General features: G+C 38.5%; 1 protein-coding gene across 1 annotated transcript in view; it reads left to right on the top strand.

Moving 5' to 3' along the window:
• LOC140231447 (COP9 signalosome complex subunit 1-like) overlaps positions 1–17,977 on the top strand; it is a 38,121-nt gene that overhangs the window by 9,553 nt on the left and 10,591 nt on the right. The window contains exons 5-12 of the mRNA XM_072311573.1: positions 4,477–4,612; positions 6,517–6,594; positions 10,287–10,424; positions 11,530–11,624; positions 12,260–12,446; positions 14,464–14,601; positions 15,768–15,854; positions 16,425–16,472. Of these exons, the coding sequence (XP_072167674.1) occupies positions 4,477–4,612; positions 6,517–6,594; positions 10,287–10,424; positions 11,530–11,624; positions 12,260–12,446; positions 14,464–14,601; positions 15,768–15,854; positions 16,425–16,472 (907 nt within the window). The remainder of the gene's footprint in view (positions 1–4,476; positions 4,613–6,516; positions 6,595–10,286; positions 10,425–11,529; positions 11,625–12,259; positions 12,447–14,463; positions 14,602–15,767; positions 15,855–16,424; positions 16,473–17,977) is intronic.

Below are 17,977 nucleotides of genomic sequence, written 5' to 3'. Positions count from 1 at the left end.
AAAGTGCCCTTTTTGTTCCTCAAAGTGCCCTTTTTGTTCCTCAAAGTGCCCTTTTTGTTCATCAAAGTGCCCTTTTTGTTCTTAAAACTGCCCCTTAGGAAAAAGTGTGCCCCCCTTTGTATACTTTGTACTTTCAGTTGCCCTTTCTAGTGCAAAATCGGTCCCATTCTCCTAAAAAGGGGCATATTCCAGAAAAGGGGGCACATTTTGATGGTGCCCCAAAAAGTATGGGGGGGGGGGGGTATGTGCCCCCTCATCCTGTTTTTGTAAATCCGAATAAGAATTATTCTAACGTTGATTATTCCGAAGCGGTATTAAAACCAGGGCCCTTTCTAAAAAGATTTATTACAATGCAACTAATGATGCAACTCAAGAAATCAAATGCAGGTGATATCAAATCGCACGCAACTTTTGCATTTAAACGCAATTGCGTTGCTGAAAAGACTTGCGTTTGATAATCATATGAAACTAGAGAATAATTGTTACGAACCTGAAACTCAATTGCGTTTAAACGCAACTCTAAATATCAAATGCAAGTCCATCAAATCACACGCAGCGATGTACACTTGTATTTAAACGCAAGAGCGTTGCAGAGAAGACTTGCGTTTTTTGTACGAAACTAGAAACTGCGTTTAAATAAATCTCTATACATCTATTATACGGAAATGACGGAAGTGCCTTATTGTTGAAAAGACTTGCATTATTTTTTTCATTTCGTAAGCAAAATTAAAAATTAAACGCAACTCTGAAAATCAAATGCAAGTCCATCAAAACACATGGCACGCTGAAAAGACTTGCGTTTGATAATCACACGAAACTAGAAAATTGTAGGAAACTTAAACTCAATTGCGTTTAAACGCAACACTAAAAATCAAATTCAAGTCCATCAAATCGCACGGAACGCTGCACTTAAACGCAAGTGCGTTGCAGAGGAGACTTGCGGTTTTTGTACGAAACTATAAGAAACTGTGTTTAAACGCATCTCTAAACATCTACGGAAGTGTGTTATTGTTTAAAAGACTTGCATTATTTTTTATTTCGTAAACAAAATTACAAATTAAATGCAACTGTATGCAAATTGTAGAGAACTTTTTTTTTTTAACTCGCGTTTAAACGCAACTCTGAAAATCAAATGCAAGTCCATCAAAACACATGGCACGCTGAAAAGACTTGCGTTTGATAATCACACGAAACTAGAAAATTGTAGGAAACTTAAACTCAATTGCGTTTAAACGCAACACTAACAATCAAATGCAAGTCCATCAAATCACACGGAACGCTGAAAGACTTGCGTTTGATAATCACACGATACTAGAAAATTGAAGGGAACTTTTTTTAAACTCAATTGCGTTTAAACGCAACTCTAAAAATCAAATGCAAGCCCATCAAATCACGTAACGCTGTATTCAAACGTAAGAGCGTTGCAGAGAAGACTTGCGGTTTTTGTACGAAACTATAAGAAATTGCGTTTAAACGCATCTCTGAACATCTACGGAAGTGTGTTATTGTTTAAAAGACTTATCGTAAGCAAAATTAAAAATTAAACGCAATTCCGAAAATCAAATACAAGTCCATCAAATCACACGGAACGCTGAAAAGACTTGCGTTTGATAATAACACAAAACTAGAAAATTGTATGAAATTTAAACTCAATTGCGTTTAAACGCAACTCTAAAAATCAAATGCAAATCTGTTTTTAAAACGCAAGAGCGTTGCAGAAAAGACTTGCGGTTCTTGTCCGAAACTAGAAACTGCGTTTAAACGCATAAAAATGTACGGAAGTGCGTTATTGTTGAAAAGGCTCGCATTATTTTTTATTTCGTAACGGAACTTTCGCCGTGACCGAACTTAGTCTGCACTTGCAGAGGAAAGACATCGCAACATTTACACGTTTCAAACTACCGAAACGCATGCTGCTTCACAAAATGTCAATGAAAAAAATGATAACGAATTATTGTTAAAGTTTGTTATGCCGAAGTTTTAAATCTCAGTCCAAAGTTAAATTAGTCCGACAATGGTAAGAGGTTTGTTTTTACGAAGGTTATAGTAGTCCTAAAGATGTCGTTTTCGGATGAACAAACTTTTCTTCTTCTTATTTCAGACAGGCCCGCGCCGTACAGAGCGGTAGTTATAATGTTGCGAATCGGAGCGCGGGAACAAGTCATTTCCAGAGTATGGCAATACAAATTTAAGCAGAACAAATACGGCGACTTAGGGAAGGAAAATCACACATATTTCAACTCAGTCGGCACTGAAAAATAATCTCGACAGAATCATGCGAAATCACACGCATATCTTCCCAGCAACGCACTTGAATTTAAATCGCAAAGTTTAATTCAATTTTGGGGAATTTGCCTTTGATATTTCAAATCAAGTTTAAAACGTTAAGTGTCTAGAAACGGGCCTAGGTTTCCGATCCCGCTCTCTCAAAATCTCTCTAGAGATTTGGGGATTGTGCGTTGTCGTTACTAACCCGCGCAAGATTTATGCATGAACTAAAACATTATTGTTGCTCATGTCAGTAGGCATGTTTTGGCGGCAAAAGGAGTAAGATATATGGGTAGCGATCCGCACCGTGATCCAAATCTTACTCTGTACGGAGGAAATTAATTTTCATTTATAAGTCGACAAAATGTCGACTTACGCGTAAGTCGACATTCGCGTAAGTCGACGTGTTTTGCTCAGTCCCGATTATGTCGACTTACGCGAGGTTGACTGTATATATATTATGTATTTTTTTTTTTTTTTTTTTGGGGGGGGTTTGTTGTTAGAATATGAAAAAAAAAAAACATACAATTTTTGCAACGTCGCAAAAATCACCCTTTAGAAAAACACCCAACATGCCCTTTTCAATGTGGCCTTGGTGCCCCTCTGACTGACCTAAGTGCCCTTTCATGGTTGGCCTCTTGGAAAAAGTGCCCTTTTCTAAATGGCCTTGCCCCTCCAAAATCCTATTTCAAGGCCTGCAAGATGGCACTACACAATGACTTTACCTCGGGTACGACACTACTGCAAGGTATGGCATGGTGCATCAAATTATGTTTGGTTTGAACACCTGCACAGAGCTGTTGTTGTGAAATGATTTCTCTACCTGATATTCTTGCCTGCAGATCATTGCCTTTAGGCTTTAGGGCTGATTTCAAGGAGCTTGCGAATGGCAAAATCCAGCATTCATATTTTTCAGCAAAAGGTTGCGATACAAACACGGGGGTTCGGAAGCATTGTCAATTGTTCACTTTTACTTCGGCAAGAATTTCAAAAAATACTTTTCTGCACATTTTGTCATGATTTGCTTGTGATTTGTTCTTGAAAATGTCTTCAAAGCTTTATCATGATTATTCGCAAGACCATCGCAAGACATGCGATGGTGATTCCTCCACTATACATTTCTATGTTTTACCTTGTCGCTTCCTGCCAAGCCCCCTGAGCTCTTCGTGGCACGCTCTTTTACAGCTAGAATTAATTGCCTTAAACTACCAGACTGAAAATGTGTGATTAAGACTGTTCAGACAGTAGCCACTGCTCAACTGCTAACTAGCCACCCATGTCTGATTACATTGTACCTGTACCCTTTACCTACAGTAGGCTGAGCCTTCATTCAGGATATTTCATAGGCAGGAATTGACAAATTAAAGAGACTCTGAATGTTAATTTTTTGAACATTTCACTGTATAGTTTTGTCTCATGGCTTCTTTGATATGTATTTTAGCCAGATTGTGATCACACAATGTGTGTGCTGCTTTGATTGCACTAGCAGTGGAGATAACTACATGTATGGTTCAGTGGATTATACAGGTTATGAGAGCTTACAGTAGAAATGGAATGCTGCCCTCTATAGATTTTAAGTGTACAGTTGTTAATACTGAGCTTGTGAAACCATCAGCTCTCTCCAAATGAGAGTCTGATAGAGCATTTTGCCTCAGTTTTGTGCCAAATACAGGGCAAAAGTCTAAGGAGTTAAGAGATATATACTTATGAATTTATACCATTGCTTTCATCTAGTATGCATTTGTGATGATTTCTAAGTCAAAACGGACCTATTCAGATTGTTGGTGCTAGAGGACCAGCACATTTTTTTAAATCTTTCTGATGGCTTGATATTTTTTTGTTGATGGGGAGGGGATTGCAGATGATACATGCACAAGGATGTAGTTGATACTCATGTAATTATGATACATTTTGTATTAAAAAGGAATAAAAGCATAATGAACTTCTTTGTATGTATTCAATGTAATGTATGTTTAATCATGAATGGCAAAATTTATCTACAAGATTAAATAATGATCAATCCTCAAACAGTCTCCTTTGATATGTATCATAAACTGTCAAGTTGTAGCATGCACCCCAAAAAAAAGCAGACTGCAGTAGAATACAGCCAAAGAAAAGTTGTGCGCTGCAAAGCGTACCCTGTTTGATATACCCAGAGCTGCCAAGTCTCTGTGATGGTCAGATATCTTCTTTCTCTTGACCGTCCAGGAGGGGACACGATGACCTCGGTGACCACTACCTGGACCAGGGCGACCTGAGCAATGCCCTCAAGTGTTACTCGAGGGCCAGGGACTACTGCACCAGTCCCAAGCACATCATCAACATGTGTCTCAATGTGATCAAGGTGAAGGCAAGACTTAACCCATTGAAGACTATTCCCGAGTATACTCGGGCAGGTGTCTATGGGAATGTGTGTTGTAGCAAAATCGGCCCATCCTCAATGGGTTAATGCAGATTACATCATGTCCACACGGCTGGGAGAGTCTTTTGTTTTGTGTGGTTGGTTTTTGAATGGCACTTGCTGCTTGGCTTTTAACAATTTGTGGCCACATGCTTACCAGAATAATGATGTGTGTGTATTCATTTGTAGTACCGGTGGGATTCCATATTCTCTCTTCTTTTTTTTTTTTCTTGTATTGTCTATCCCTCCTTCTTTCTCTCTCTCTCTCTCAGCTTAGGCTTGCTGTCTCTTTCTTTCTCTGTCTTTTGGTCTCTGTCTGTCTTTCTTTCTGTCTGTCTGCCTTTCTTTGGTCTCTTCCACTACACTAAGTAGTCCATGGGCCAGGCCAGATATTGGTACCATCTGAGGTGGCAATACCTTTTTGGTGTCATTTTGTTTGTCGGGCATAGATATGCTTATCAAGCTATGATAGCATTTCCAAATGAGTAGCTTAGTCATAGTAAATGAATTTTAAACCAATTTGGTTTCGTTGTTATATCCCTGTACTTCTGAATCGAGACCAACCGCTATACAAAGAAGAGCACTGTCTTCTGTATGTTCACAGGTGTTCTGTTGTAAACGCGGTGCGCTTAGTCTTTATTCAAGGCAGCGAAGGGAATATCCAAGGGTTATGATGTCCACAGCGCTTAGTCTAATATTCAAGATGGCGAAGGGAATATCCAAAGCTTATGATACAGTGTATATCCTTTTATCTAAAAACAACAACAACAACAAAGCAATGTCTTGTGAATTTTAGCATCTTTTTCAATTATTTATCATTTTCCGGTGAAAACGCTGGGTTGAAAACGCTAATACCACGCCAATGTCGCTTTATTTCCATCCAACAATGAAAGATTATGCAAAAACAATGTACCGGTACACTACAATACATTATAATTAATAATGTTGTAAATGAACAAAGTGATTTTTGTTTGAAACTGATGTATTTGTTGAGAGGGTGGTATAAAAACAGTATAGATAATCCCTTTTATCAGGAACTTTAGATATGATAACGGTACATTGTTCTAGATAAAGACTAAGCGCACCGCATGACAGCTGTGGACATCATAACCCTTTGGATATTCCCTTCGCTGCCTTGAATGAAGACTAAGCGCACCGCGTTTACAACAGAACACCTGTGGACATACAGAAGGCAGTGCTCGTATTTGTATAGCGGTTAGTTTCGATTCAGAAGTATAGGGATATAAAAACAAGACCAAATTGGTTAAAAATTCATTTATTATGACTAAGCTACTCATTTGGAAATGCTATCATAGCTTGATAAGCGTATCTATGTCCGACAAACAAAATGACACCAAAAAGGTTTTGCCACCTCGGGTGGTACCAACAACCCATTTTTCGGCTCTTGGCCCATGGACTAAAGGGATATTTACAAGTTTTGCATTCTGATAGAGTCTGTCATATCAAATTGCCTGATATTGTGAATATCAGTAAACACATTGATATTAAACTTCTCTTACTGTAAGTTCATACATTTTCTTATTTTTTTTTTAATCTTTGATTTTTGGTCACTATTGCACATATAAATTGTGAACAGCTGCCTTTCAACACATGATGTAGGCTGCTCTGTATGTATGTACTTTGGAGTAGCGATGTTTCATGTCCTCTCTGGGATGCTTCATCAGGCTTCTCTCTAGATAAATACAAAACTTAATAGTATGTATCTGTTTGTGTGCTGTTTTTGTATTGAACATAATTCTAAGAAGATGTCTGATAAAAGAATGGGAATGGGAGAATTGCAAATTTGTGGCAATTTTAACACCAGTTCCAACTTTGTTTTGCTTCAGGTCAGCATCCATCTTCAGAATTGGTCCCATGTTCTCAGCTATGTCAACAAAGCGGAGGCAACTCCTGAACTATCTGAGGTAAGGAACCGACTGACAGTGGCCTTTCTCTTGTTTGCAACATAAAAGATAAATGAGACAATTTTCAGATGCAATACTGTAAAAGTGGATATTTCTCGCGTGAGTAATTTTTCGTGCTTGGATGGGTAGGATGAGTTCCGCTTAGGTTTTTTTTTTTTTCCCTGCAGAATCAAGACATGAACAACTTGAACATATAGTAAGCAAAAATATTTGTATGCTTTTATTTTTGCCCTTGTTTCAGGTTGCACAAAATGTGCGTAAATATCAGCACTGCGAAAATATCCACGTACAGTACTGTATGTGCTGAAATACTTGTGGTCGTTTAATTTTTGCAAATTTTGCTAATTGCCTTTGAACCATGAAAGTAATAGCACACACACACACAGATATAATTTCACAAAGTCAAGCCATGCCAGCGCTGAATTGCACACAACGAGAAACTACTGGTCTAGCTTGCAGCATTGGCTGTGATGCAGCGACATCTGGGGTATGACAACATGCGAGTACATTTATTCAAACACAAAACACACTTCTTTGTACTAATGAGCATCAAGTTTGTACATATTAGTGTAGTTTTGGAATCACCCATTTTAAGCATCCAGTCTACCTACCAGTATTATTGTCACTTGCAACTCATATTATTTACTTCATAAAAGATGGAGTTATGATTCCTAGACCCTTGCAACAATACAATTAACAGCAATCATCATGCAAAAATGTCTGACAAGTAGCAAATCACAAACATATCTGTGCGTGGAAAAAAAAAAAAATCAGCTAGTACGGAAGATGAGGAACAGAAAGGGGTAATTTGAACAGGTCATCATTACCAAGAGAATTGTGGCATTGTACTGCCTTGGTATTCTAGTCAGGATAGTCTTGGAAATACTTTTTTATTCAGCTGTGCATACTACCCAATGAGGGGAATTCTGTAAGGGGGGGGGGGGGGGGGGGGGGGGGGAGGGGCAAACAGTATTTCTGGTGCTACTTTCGGGTTTCATTAACCTGATATACCAGATTCCCAAGATTAAGACATGAGTACCTGCATTCTTGGCTAAATTTATGTTTATTTGTGTTGTGCTGCCTAGAAAGATGGCTTTGATAAAAAGATAAGAGTTTACTAGTATTCTATCTGTATTTGTTCTCTTTTTATAGGAAAACGGTGTATGTCACAGTATTATCTACCTTTTTTTTTTAATTTGGTTTGCACTTGTTTTGTTATAAACTCATATGAACATGTACATAGTGATCAAGGCTGAGCTCAGTAATTTCTGTGTTCGCTGACCTCATTCAGGTGTCTTGTTTTATGTATAACAAAATAGTATGGAGCCCATGAGCTCCTGCTCTATTCATACCTGGCACAAGATCAATATTTTCGTTGTTCGATGGCACATGTAGTGGACCATGGAAAGGGGATACCTGTACCGCTTCACTGCTTTCACACGGTTGGATTACTAACCTGACCGTTCTCAGTCCCCCCAAAAGAATCTCATTTTGGGGCATTTAAAGGCTCTCGGAGAATTGTGTGAGGAACGGATGAAGTACCATCGAACATTCGGAGACATTGAGGAGTGCATAAATTTCTCTATTCAGAGAGAAAATATTACGTCTTTCACTTAATTTTTTAGCAAGACTCGATGTGATTTCACTGAGGAGGAGGAGGAGGAGACAAACAAGAAGAATGAATTAATATTGTCAACAGCCTGACAGAGTTTTCATAACTGGAGAAGGCTTTTAGCCAGATTATTCCTTTAGGAAGATTACTTCAACTTTAGAAAGCTGGGCCCTTTGCAGGCAATTGTTTTATTGATAAAATTGGGAATGAAGAAATTCTGTAGATACATGTACTATCTCTTTTTTCTTATTGATAATGTATGTTTATTTCTTTGAATTTTAGTGACCTGTCTGTATAGATTATATAGATATATAGTGTGAATCATGGCATGGTGTTTATGGAAGAAAAAAAGAGAGAGAAATAGAATGCAGGTAAAATTAGAGGATTAAACCACTGTGATTCAGAGATTTAGATGAAGTCTGTCATCTTTTGATGATGTAAATGGGACTTGTTACCAGGGTGAAGAGAAACCAGCTCGCCAGGGCAGGGAACCCTCAGATGTTTTTTTTTTTTTTTTTTTTTTTTTTTGTTTGTTTGTTTTGTTTTTTGTTTTTTTTTTTGGGGGGGGGATAGTCTCTCAGCCATCATGAATGGTCCAGAAGAATCTTCTCGAAGTGTAAGGTGCTGCAGATGAGGAGGTGACTGGGGGGTCACTCTAATCTGGAACATCTTGAAAATCAGCAAGCAGGGATAATGGCAGATAATACCCCATGGAAATTATACAGCTCTGAGATTAAGCCTACCAAATAGCCCTCCCCTCTTTCAGCCCCTTTTATTGCATTTTCCTCATTATCAATTTCCCCTTTTCACTCCTGTGATGTAATTTCCCCCACGAAGTGACCATTTGGCCAAGTATTGTAAGTACTTTGGTATTATCAAGTGTAGGGAGGGATAATCCTATAAATGATTGACCAACTGTGAATGGGTAATGGTTGTTCATGCATGCACAAGAGGGGAGTAAAGCCTCTCCCTTATTCTCTTTTAACCCATTGAGGACGGTTTTATTTTGCTACAACCGGCATTCACCATAGACACCTGCCCGAGTATACTCGGGGACTCTTCCTCAAGAGGTTAAGCTTCACAGAGTATGCCTTTCAGAGTAGTAGAAGTACTCTTGAAGTCCCAAATGCATTCACACCGTTAATTGTCAAGTGTTGTTGGCTGCTCCATTTTTTAACTATGCTGGCAGCTTGAAAACATTGGGGAAGTGTTATGGGAAGAGAAACACTCTGTGAAGTGAAGTATAGTAAAAGGTAAATTGTGATTGATACAAAACACTGAACTAAAGGACTGCTCATTATACCTATTGAAACAGAAATGGATGTAAAAGAGGCTAGAAAACAGCTAGAGAAAAGCATTAGTCATACTACAATTTTGAGAAGCGTATTTAAAGAAAAAAAGTATTTTCCCATCCAGCTATCAGATATAGAGCCTTTGAAAAAATGTCAGTACCAAGTATTGTAGTTGAGTAACTGTTATTCATATTGTCTGATGCTTTTCGTTTGAACTTTTATTGAGTGAATACTACTATCTTTTAACATAAATCTATTCAAATGATGCTTCTTTAGAACTATTCTATATTGAGGTGGCACACCCTGTACTGCTTCAACATCCTAATAATGCTGGTATAATTACTCAAATTTGAGATAGAGAGTTAGGTTTTGGAGGTGACGTGAAGAAGTAGTAATAATATGTGTAGATTTTCTTGACTTATTTCTTCTTATTAATGGAATTCCACATCAGGTGGTTGTCTATTGCTGTCACATATTTTTCTTATTTTCTGTTCAGTTTGCTAAATACCTTGTTGCCCTTTTGTCTCATGTAAAGATGTAGTTTTTGTTTTCCTAAGTTTGTGTATGCATCTAGACAATTTTTTTTTTCAAAACAATTTGTCCTCATTTTTTTTTTTTTTGCTTCTTTGTTGATTTTTTGTATGCTTATTTTATTTATTTATTTTTTTTTAATGAAAGTTGGGCAGTTTTTGTATGTATGAAGCAAATGTGTTAACCCCAGAGTGTTCTGTGCTGTGTCTGATGAGTTTGACGGTTTCTTTGTGTCCATTCACTGGGATGACCTTCAGAAGGATACCAAGGATAACTTGATGGTAGTGACCAAGCTGAAGTGTGCGGCCGGCCTGGCTGAACTGGCCACCAAGAAGTACAAACCAGCTGCCAAGTACTTCCTTCAGGCCTCGTTTGACCACTGTGAATTTCCAGATGTAAGTCCATTATTTTTTTCTTCTTCTTCTTCTTCCTTTGACAGAGGAGGCGTTTAGATTTGAAAATCTAGCATCTGCATCTGAAGAAGTATACAGACCTTGATCCCAACCATTCTGAATTTGGAGGAAAAAATCTGAATTTTGACCATTCCCAACTCTTGTTGCAATAGGATTTTCCTATTTTTCTTGATAATTTTACTACACACTCCTATGGGAATTGCTCCTTCTTTCCTACCTTTGTGCCAAATCATTCCTATTTTTCAGTCAGACAAGGTTGGGAGGTCCAATTATAGCTTGATGATTGCAGTCAAGGGCAGGTTTGTCCAGTGGTTACAAACCTATATCAAATCTATGTAAATTATGATATGAGGCCCGGATCAGACAAAACTCCATAGACAATTACTTTTTCCGTCAGTATCATGTGACCATTGCAAGTCTTTTACTCTAGTCTATCTTATCTTTGTCAGGTCCCCCCCCCCCCCCCCCCTGCCTCCATGTTACAAAGAGTTGATGACATGGTTGACATTTGAAATAGTTGAAACCATTATTGTCAGAAAACATATCTTTGATTCAGAGTCAACTCTTGATAAATAATGGAGCTCTGTCAGACATTGTTTTGAAAAAAAAAAAAAAAACTGCACTTCATTATCAAGTTGATGTAATAAGAAAAAACAAGGAAACAACAGCGACATCTTCAGGAAATTAGACAGAGAAATGAAAATGCAGTGAAATTTTGAAGTTGAACATGTCTGTAAAAAACAGTGCTATCAATTACAAACTTCTGTGACCTCTCAACTGTCCTTTTTGTCCACAAATAGATTACAAAAATCAAATTAGTAACTAATTTGGGAACTTTTGATCCTCTCCACTTTTGAAAGGGAAGATTTTTATTGTTATTGCTGCAGAATAGAGTAATGTACAGATTTATCTTTTTATCTTACTGTTATACTTAAAGTATCAAAGTGAAACTAAGTAGAGCCAAGACTGCCAAAAGTTTAGAATGAGAAACATAGCTGGGATTGTCTGATGTGTATTTGCATGTGAAGTGAAGCACAGCATTTTTATTTCTTTTTTTGTCTCCTTTTGATATGTTGTCTGAATGCAGCTCATGTCACCCAACAATGTTGCAATGTACGGGGGTCTGTGTGCATTGGCATCATTTGACAGGCAGGAACTCCAGAAGAATGTGATATCCAGCAGGTATGCATGGTTATTTGTTGTGTATCTGGATATGTTTACTCTGATCTTGTGCTTTGACTGAAATTAAACTTAGATCAGCAATGATTTACAGTCAGGCCTCTCTCATACACAATCCCATCAACTTGAATGTGCAATATCATTGTCATGTTTCTTGAAAGCGTCACCATGTTAACACTGTAACATGTACAGTCTATCACTTACCCTTTACTCTTGCATCCCTTTTGAATTAGTATGAAATATCCTGGAATAGGTTTGTTTGCTGATATCTTCTCTGCCATACCAGGGCTTATGAAGTGAACTTCTTGGAGCGTAATGTGCCATCAGGTTTTCCAGAATGTGCACGAGTTTTATTTGAAAATATTAACTCTGATTCCAACATGAACGTTATGTGCATGCACACATTTCTCTTTTCAGTATTGTACTCCACAATCGCAAATTTAGCCACTTGCTTCTCTTATACAGATAGGGAAAAACTATGATAGTTTGGAGACATAAAAGCTTTAGCAGAGATCTTTAATCCCCCCCCCCCCCCTCCCCCTTGACATAACCTTACAGTAAATGAAATGTGTTCTAAAGTTAAGACACACAGTGAAAATTTGGTTCTTAATGCATGGCACTGACTTTTCACGCTGCAGCTCATTCAAACTGTTCCTGGAGCTGGAGCCCCAGCTGCGTGACATCATCTTCATGTTCTATGAGTCCAAGTATGCCTCCTGTCTCAAGCTCCTGGATGAAATCAAAGACAACCTCCTGCTGGACATGTATCTGGCTCCTCACGTCTCCATCCTCTACTCTCAGATCAGAAACAGGGCCCTCATCCAGGTAAGAAGACGAATGAAACATATCTTCATATCCCATATTTAATTCTCCACATATATCTCTATCCTATGTCATCAGGGCAGAGACAGAGGGTTCTCATCCATGTAAATGTGAAGAAATGTCTATCATACGCCAATTTGAAACTATATCTCTGACCTATGTTATCCCCCTAGACTAGAAACAGGGCTTTCATCCAAGTAACATGAAGATAAATTTACTGCACCCATCCTATACCCTCTGATCAGAAACACAGCTCTTATTCAGATAAAAAGGAGAAATGGCTACCATATTCCATCCTCAACCCCAGATCAGAAACAGGGCGTTTGGTCAGATAAAAGTAAGAAACATCTACATATCCATACTCCATGCTCCACCCATACTGCTATCCGATGTACCAAGATAAGTAACAGGGCTCTCATCCAGTTAAAAGAGCTCACCCACATCCTCAACCATTTCCATTTTCTAATGCCAGGTCATAAACAGGGCTCTCATTTACAAAAATAAACAGATGTCATCCACATCTACACCTCCATCCCACACCTCCATCTTGTACTCCCAGATCAGAAACAGGACTGTAATCCATTTCCAAAGATGTCTTCCATTCATAAAGTAATTCCCAGCCCTGCATCTTCATTTCTTTGTACCAGATTTAGAAACAGGGCCATGTCATATAGGTTTAAAACCCAGGATTGACAGGTATTGGGTGTGACACATACCATTAAAGTCTATGAAGAATTTAGATACCATACAGGCAGCTGGTTAAACGCATCACTGTACCCTTGGTCTCTAACCCTTCTCTTTCTCATCAGGTACCGTCCCTGGGGCACCCATTTCTTTTCCCTTCTCTCCCATTGTTTTTTTTTACTGAAGGATATGGTAAGATTGTGTGGGTATTTTGAGAAACATGGAAGACAGTAATTGAATTTTGGATGTGATGTGCTAATTGCCATAGGGATGTATTTTGTGTGTATGTGTTTGTTTGTATGTTCATTTGTCTTCTTTTTAATTTCACAGTTCAGAGTTGGGATGGTTTGCAAAGGATGGTGATCAAATCTGAAGTGTAGTCTATGATTTCTGTTTAGCTTTGTACAAACGCTAGACAAATTTGGGGACTGTCATGAATATATGACATGCTATTTTGTGGTCACAGTAGGGAATGATGTTGATAACTTGGCAAGAAACTGATGAGGGATACCATGATCATTGCTCTTACAGTACCACCCCCCCCCCATATTATGTGACTCACTACAACAAAAAGGTCCTAAAGTCGCGCACGGTCGAAGCCGTGAAAATCGTGTTTGAAGTCAGAGCATTAAAATTGGTCAAAACTTACGATTTTCTGATGTTGATATATTATTGGAGTCTAACATGTCTTCTATCATCTGTCGAAATTTTGAAGCAAAATGATCAAAGGAAAGACAAAAAAATTGCGTTTTTCTGAGCCATGTTTTTTTGCGTTTCAACAAAGCAGAAACTGGTTCGAAAATTTGGATTGAGCGCCACAGATAGGTTCCGCCCCTAACAACGACCAGAGTGATCTCATTGGTCAGTTTGCTGCTTGCTGCTAACCGAAGCGTGAAGCTCGCGCACTGCCCAGTCGACTGGTGCGTGCGGGCGGGGTGCGCTATGCTCAGCCGCTTCTCACATCCTGGTCACTGATTGGTTGGTGAGGAGACCGCCGACGCTGATGTGCTTGAATGAACTCTTCGGGGGTTGCTAGGGCTTACCTTCTATTGTCCAGAGGTGAAAACTGACTTGCGTGTCCCTTGATTGCGATTGCGTCGAAAGGAAGACTTTTAGGGCGTTTTTCTCGAAACGGTGATTTTCCAGACGTCTCGACATGCTCTCTTTTAAACATCGATATCTCCGCAGCCGATTATTTTCATAAAATGTGTTATATATCAATTTAAAGCAGAAAGATTAGAGGATTATATCATGCAATTTTCAAATAATCGACCTCGCCCGACTTTAGGATCATTTTGTTGTAGCGGGTCACTTATGATCTCCTCTCTGTCCACAGTACTTCAGCCCCTACGTCTCGGCGGATCTGAACAAGATGGCGAGCGCCTTCAACACCTCCGTGGCCGAGCTGGAGGACGAACTGATGCAGCTCATCCTGGACGGACAGATCAATGCCAGAATCGACTCTCACAGCAAGGTACCGTGCACAGACTGATGTTATTCGGTGCCAGTAGGGCACAAACTGTTGTGTTGTATGGGTTGATAGTCAAAATGCCAGTCCTGGATTGGACAAACATGATCATGTGATAACACACAAATTGTAATACACTGTATTTTGGAATATTTCTCTTATTATTTCTACTTATTTAACTAGTAAGAGCTTCACATTGTGATGTTTTCAGAAAACACTGTTAGAGCAATACTATTTCATGTCACAAAGTTCATTTTCAAGGTACTAATACACTTTAATATCAGTTGAGCAAAAATGAAAGACATTATTCTTGAGGGTACCTAACCTAAGATCCTTTCAAATTAAGTTTGAACTATGTAAGCACTATCTACATACAATATATGCCTCGTAGTGTAAAAGAATCTAGCATCCAATACAAATGCTCAAGCAGCATTCAAACAATTTGAATATTGCTCAATCAGATTGTCTATCGTATGCATATTGAACTAGTAATTAACATCACACCGCGTGAAAAAGACTACCTTCTAATCCCTTTCAAAAACTATGACATTGATACAAAAACCTTGTAAATTCAGTCATTTTAAAGATGAACATCATACAACAGTGACTTTATTTTGCTGATTAATGGAATATAAATAAAAAAAATCATTACTTTTATTACAAAGTAGCTAATTAGCTCTGTGTTGTGTCTATATCAAAAGCAGTTATTACTTGGTTTTGAACAGAATGATATGGAATTATTTTTTTTTTTAAAGACCAAAGCTACCAAGTCTCTCCAATTCTGCAGGAGATATCCTGAAAATTTAAATAATTTCTTTATTCTACATCAAAAATTATATGAATATCTCCTTGATTTGGGAATCATTTTTTCCCATTGAGATGCATGTAACACACAAGTATCTCCCTGACTGCCCTGTGGAATTTCCATGATTCTGACTGATGAATGTTGGCAAAGCCTATAAGAGTATAGTCAGTGCCAGAAATCATTGAAGACAAGCATCTCTGCACAGCTTCAGTCATTGTTTCATAAACCACTATTCAATATCCTCTCCTTTTAGTTTTTTGTGTATTTCTGTTGTTTTTTCCTTTTTGTGCTGTTAAAAAAAAAAAAAGCACAACGTTTGTTATAGGTTTACAGATGTGTATTGACTTGTATTCTTGTGGTGTTGCAGATTCTGTATGCGAGAGATGTGGACCAGAGAAGCTCGACCTTTGAGAAGTCTCTGGCCATGGGAAAGGCTTTCCAGAGGAGGACAAAGGTAATCCTGAGTACTATGTGGAGCTACTCCCTTCTTACATCTCATCCACCTTTCTCATACATATGAACTTTGATGTTTGATCAGTGGTAGACACTATCATTGCAACGAAATATTCAACATGTTTGTACCTCTCTAGACCACCAGCCAGATGCCCTGAATTTATCAACAAGCAAACAAAATTTGGTTTAGTTGGGGAACATACAGAGAGAGGAATGAAAATTATTGAAAAAGGATGGAATGAGAGATCATGTGAACAGTCAACGACGTGCCAATTTTGCATATTTTACTCATAAAGCTGCCCAAAACCAACTGATAAATCACCAAATGCCGCAGTACCATGAAAGCTTCATTCACAATCCCATTACATTAGACTTTTATCTTGCATTGCCTTGTGATTGGATAGCATTGTTCATTGAATTTTTTTTTTTTTGTGAGCCAGCTGTCTTTTGACCTCAAGGCATGTTACCTACTACAGTGTCAACAGCTATACTGTGGGCCATATTTAAAGAGGTATTTCGAAGGTAAAACAGCTATTTATGGTTTGTCACTCTTGTCTCGTTTTGCATGTAGGCTCTGATTTTGAGGTCTGCCATGCTAAAGAATAAGATTCAAGTTAAGGTAAGTGCATTAAAGTAATGAGCTAAATGTTCCTTAAGTCTAACCCTGTAGGCAAAATATAACAGCATCTGATGGTGCATTGTGGACATATGCTTGTTTCAGAATGGTGGATTTTGTATTCTAGCTCTTCATTAGTGCTTCAGATCTGTGAGATTGGGAACCTATTCTTAACTCTACACCTCTTCCTTTTCACAGAACTTTTTGCGGTTTAATTCAACTGTTTAAACACTAATTGGAGTCCACAGTTTTTTTCCGTACGTTGAATGGTGCATTGTGTTTTATTTCAGAGTCACTGAAAGACTCTTGCAAATTTGTGTATGCTTGTTGGTTTCAATTAAAAAAGTCAATAAAAACAACTCAAAATCTAAATATTCCATACACATATGGAAGAATCAGGGGTGACAACTTAAACTTTTAAAGAAAATATTCTGAAATCTATTCATGTCACTTGTTGCAAGAACCCACTGGCAAGGAATGAACAAAGGCTTTTTCCCTTCCCCCATCGTTAGACTGCAAAACTTTCTCACAAATTTACCATCTACCAGGCAAATCTTGCAGTAGATTCCTGTGTGCAATTGTGTCGAAAGATGGGACAGTGAATGAGTGAATGAATGAGTCGTCTCTGCTTTCCAGTGGATCAAAAATTAAAACATAGTGTACTAACAAGATTCTCTGATCCCCATAGAGTTCGCCCCGTAATTCTCATATTTTTCCCCCCATACATACCTCTCGTATCCTGCTATCCACGGACACTACTGACTCAATGTAGTTCTCTAATGTGAGTGTTAACGGAGGTGAGGGCTCTTATGTCACCAACGCCCACTCTTCCCATCCATGTATCTGCCTTGCACAGTGTTGCCCAGTGCATATTTCATCAGAGTGAATCCCCGCCCCACCCCCACCCTTATCCCTACCCCACCCTAATGTACCTATATGTGTGAAGCAGTCTGACATAATATTCCCTCTCCTTTGTTTCAGTGGAGATGCAAGTTGCCAAAGGACTCCTAGTTTCCTCTGTCCTGTGCTTATATCTCAGTCAGGGTTTGACACTTCTTTCACTGATGGCATTTTTTTCAACTTTTTTTTTTTTCTCTGAAGGCCCATGTGGGCGACTGAAATCTTGAATTAAAATTTTAATGGTCTGATACAAAGCAATAAAATTTCATCTTGAATTTGTGATACCCAAATGGGCCACCAAGAGATAACCTTTTCGGAAGTTTGGTGGCCTGGCATCAATTTTTAGTGGCCTCTAGCCACCATTAATGTCCAGCCCTGTATGAATCCCCCCCCCCCCCTTTCCCCTAGTGAAGTATCTTTGGTGCCTCCCTATGCTTGAATGATTATGTCAGAGAGATGTCGCATTTGCAAGCGCTTTAATACCGGCAAAGTGCAGGTCAAATTCCCCCTTGTTCCGTGGGTACCAAATGACATCTGCTAGATATAATAGACCACGACAATATTTTGTTAACAGTGTGTTATCAATGTCAAAGTAACATAACCAAACC

This window comes from Diadema setosum, chromosome 8 (assembly GCF_964275005.1).
Source record: "Diadema setosum chromosome 8, eeDiaSeto1, whole genome shotgun sequence".
Classification (NCBI taxonomy): domain Eukaryota; kingdom Metazoa; phylum Echinodermata; class Echinoidea; order Diadematoida; family Diadematidae; genus Diadema; species Diadema setosum.
Note: the sequence above shows the minus strand (reverse complement) of the source record. Positions and strands in the feature narration are given on the sequence as shown.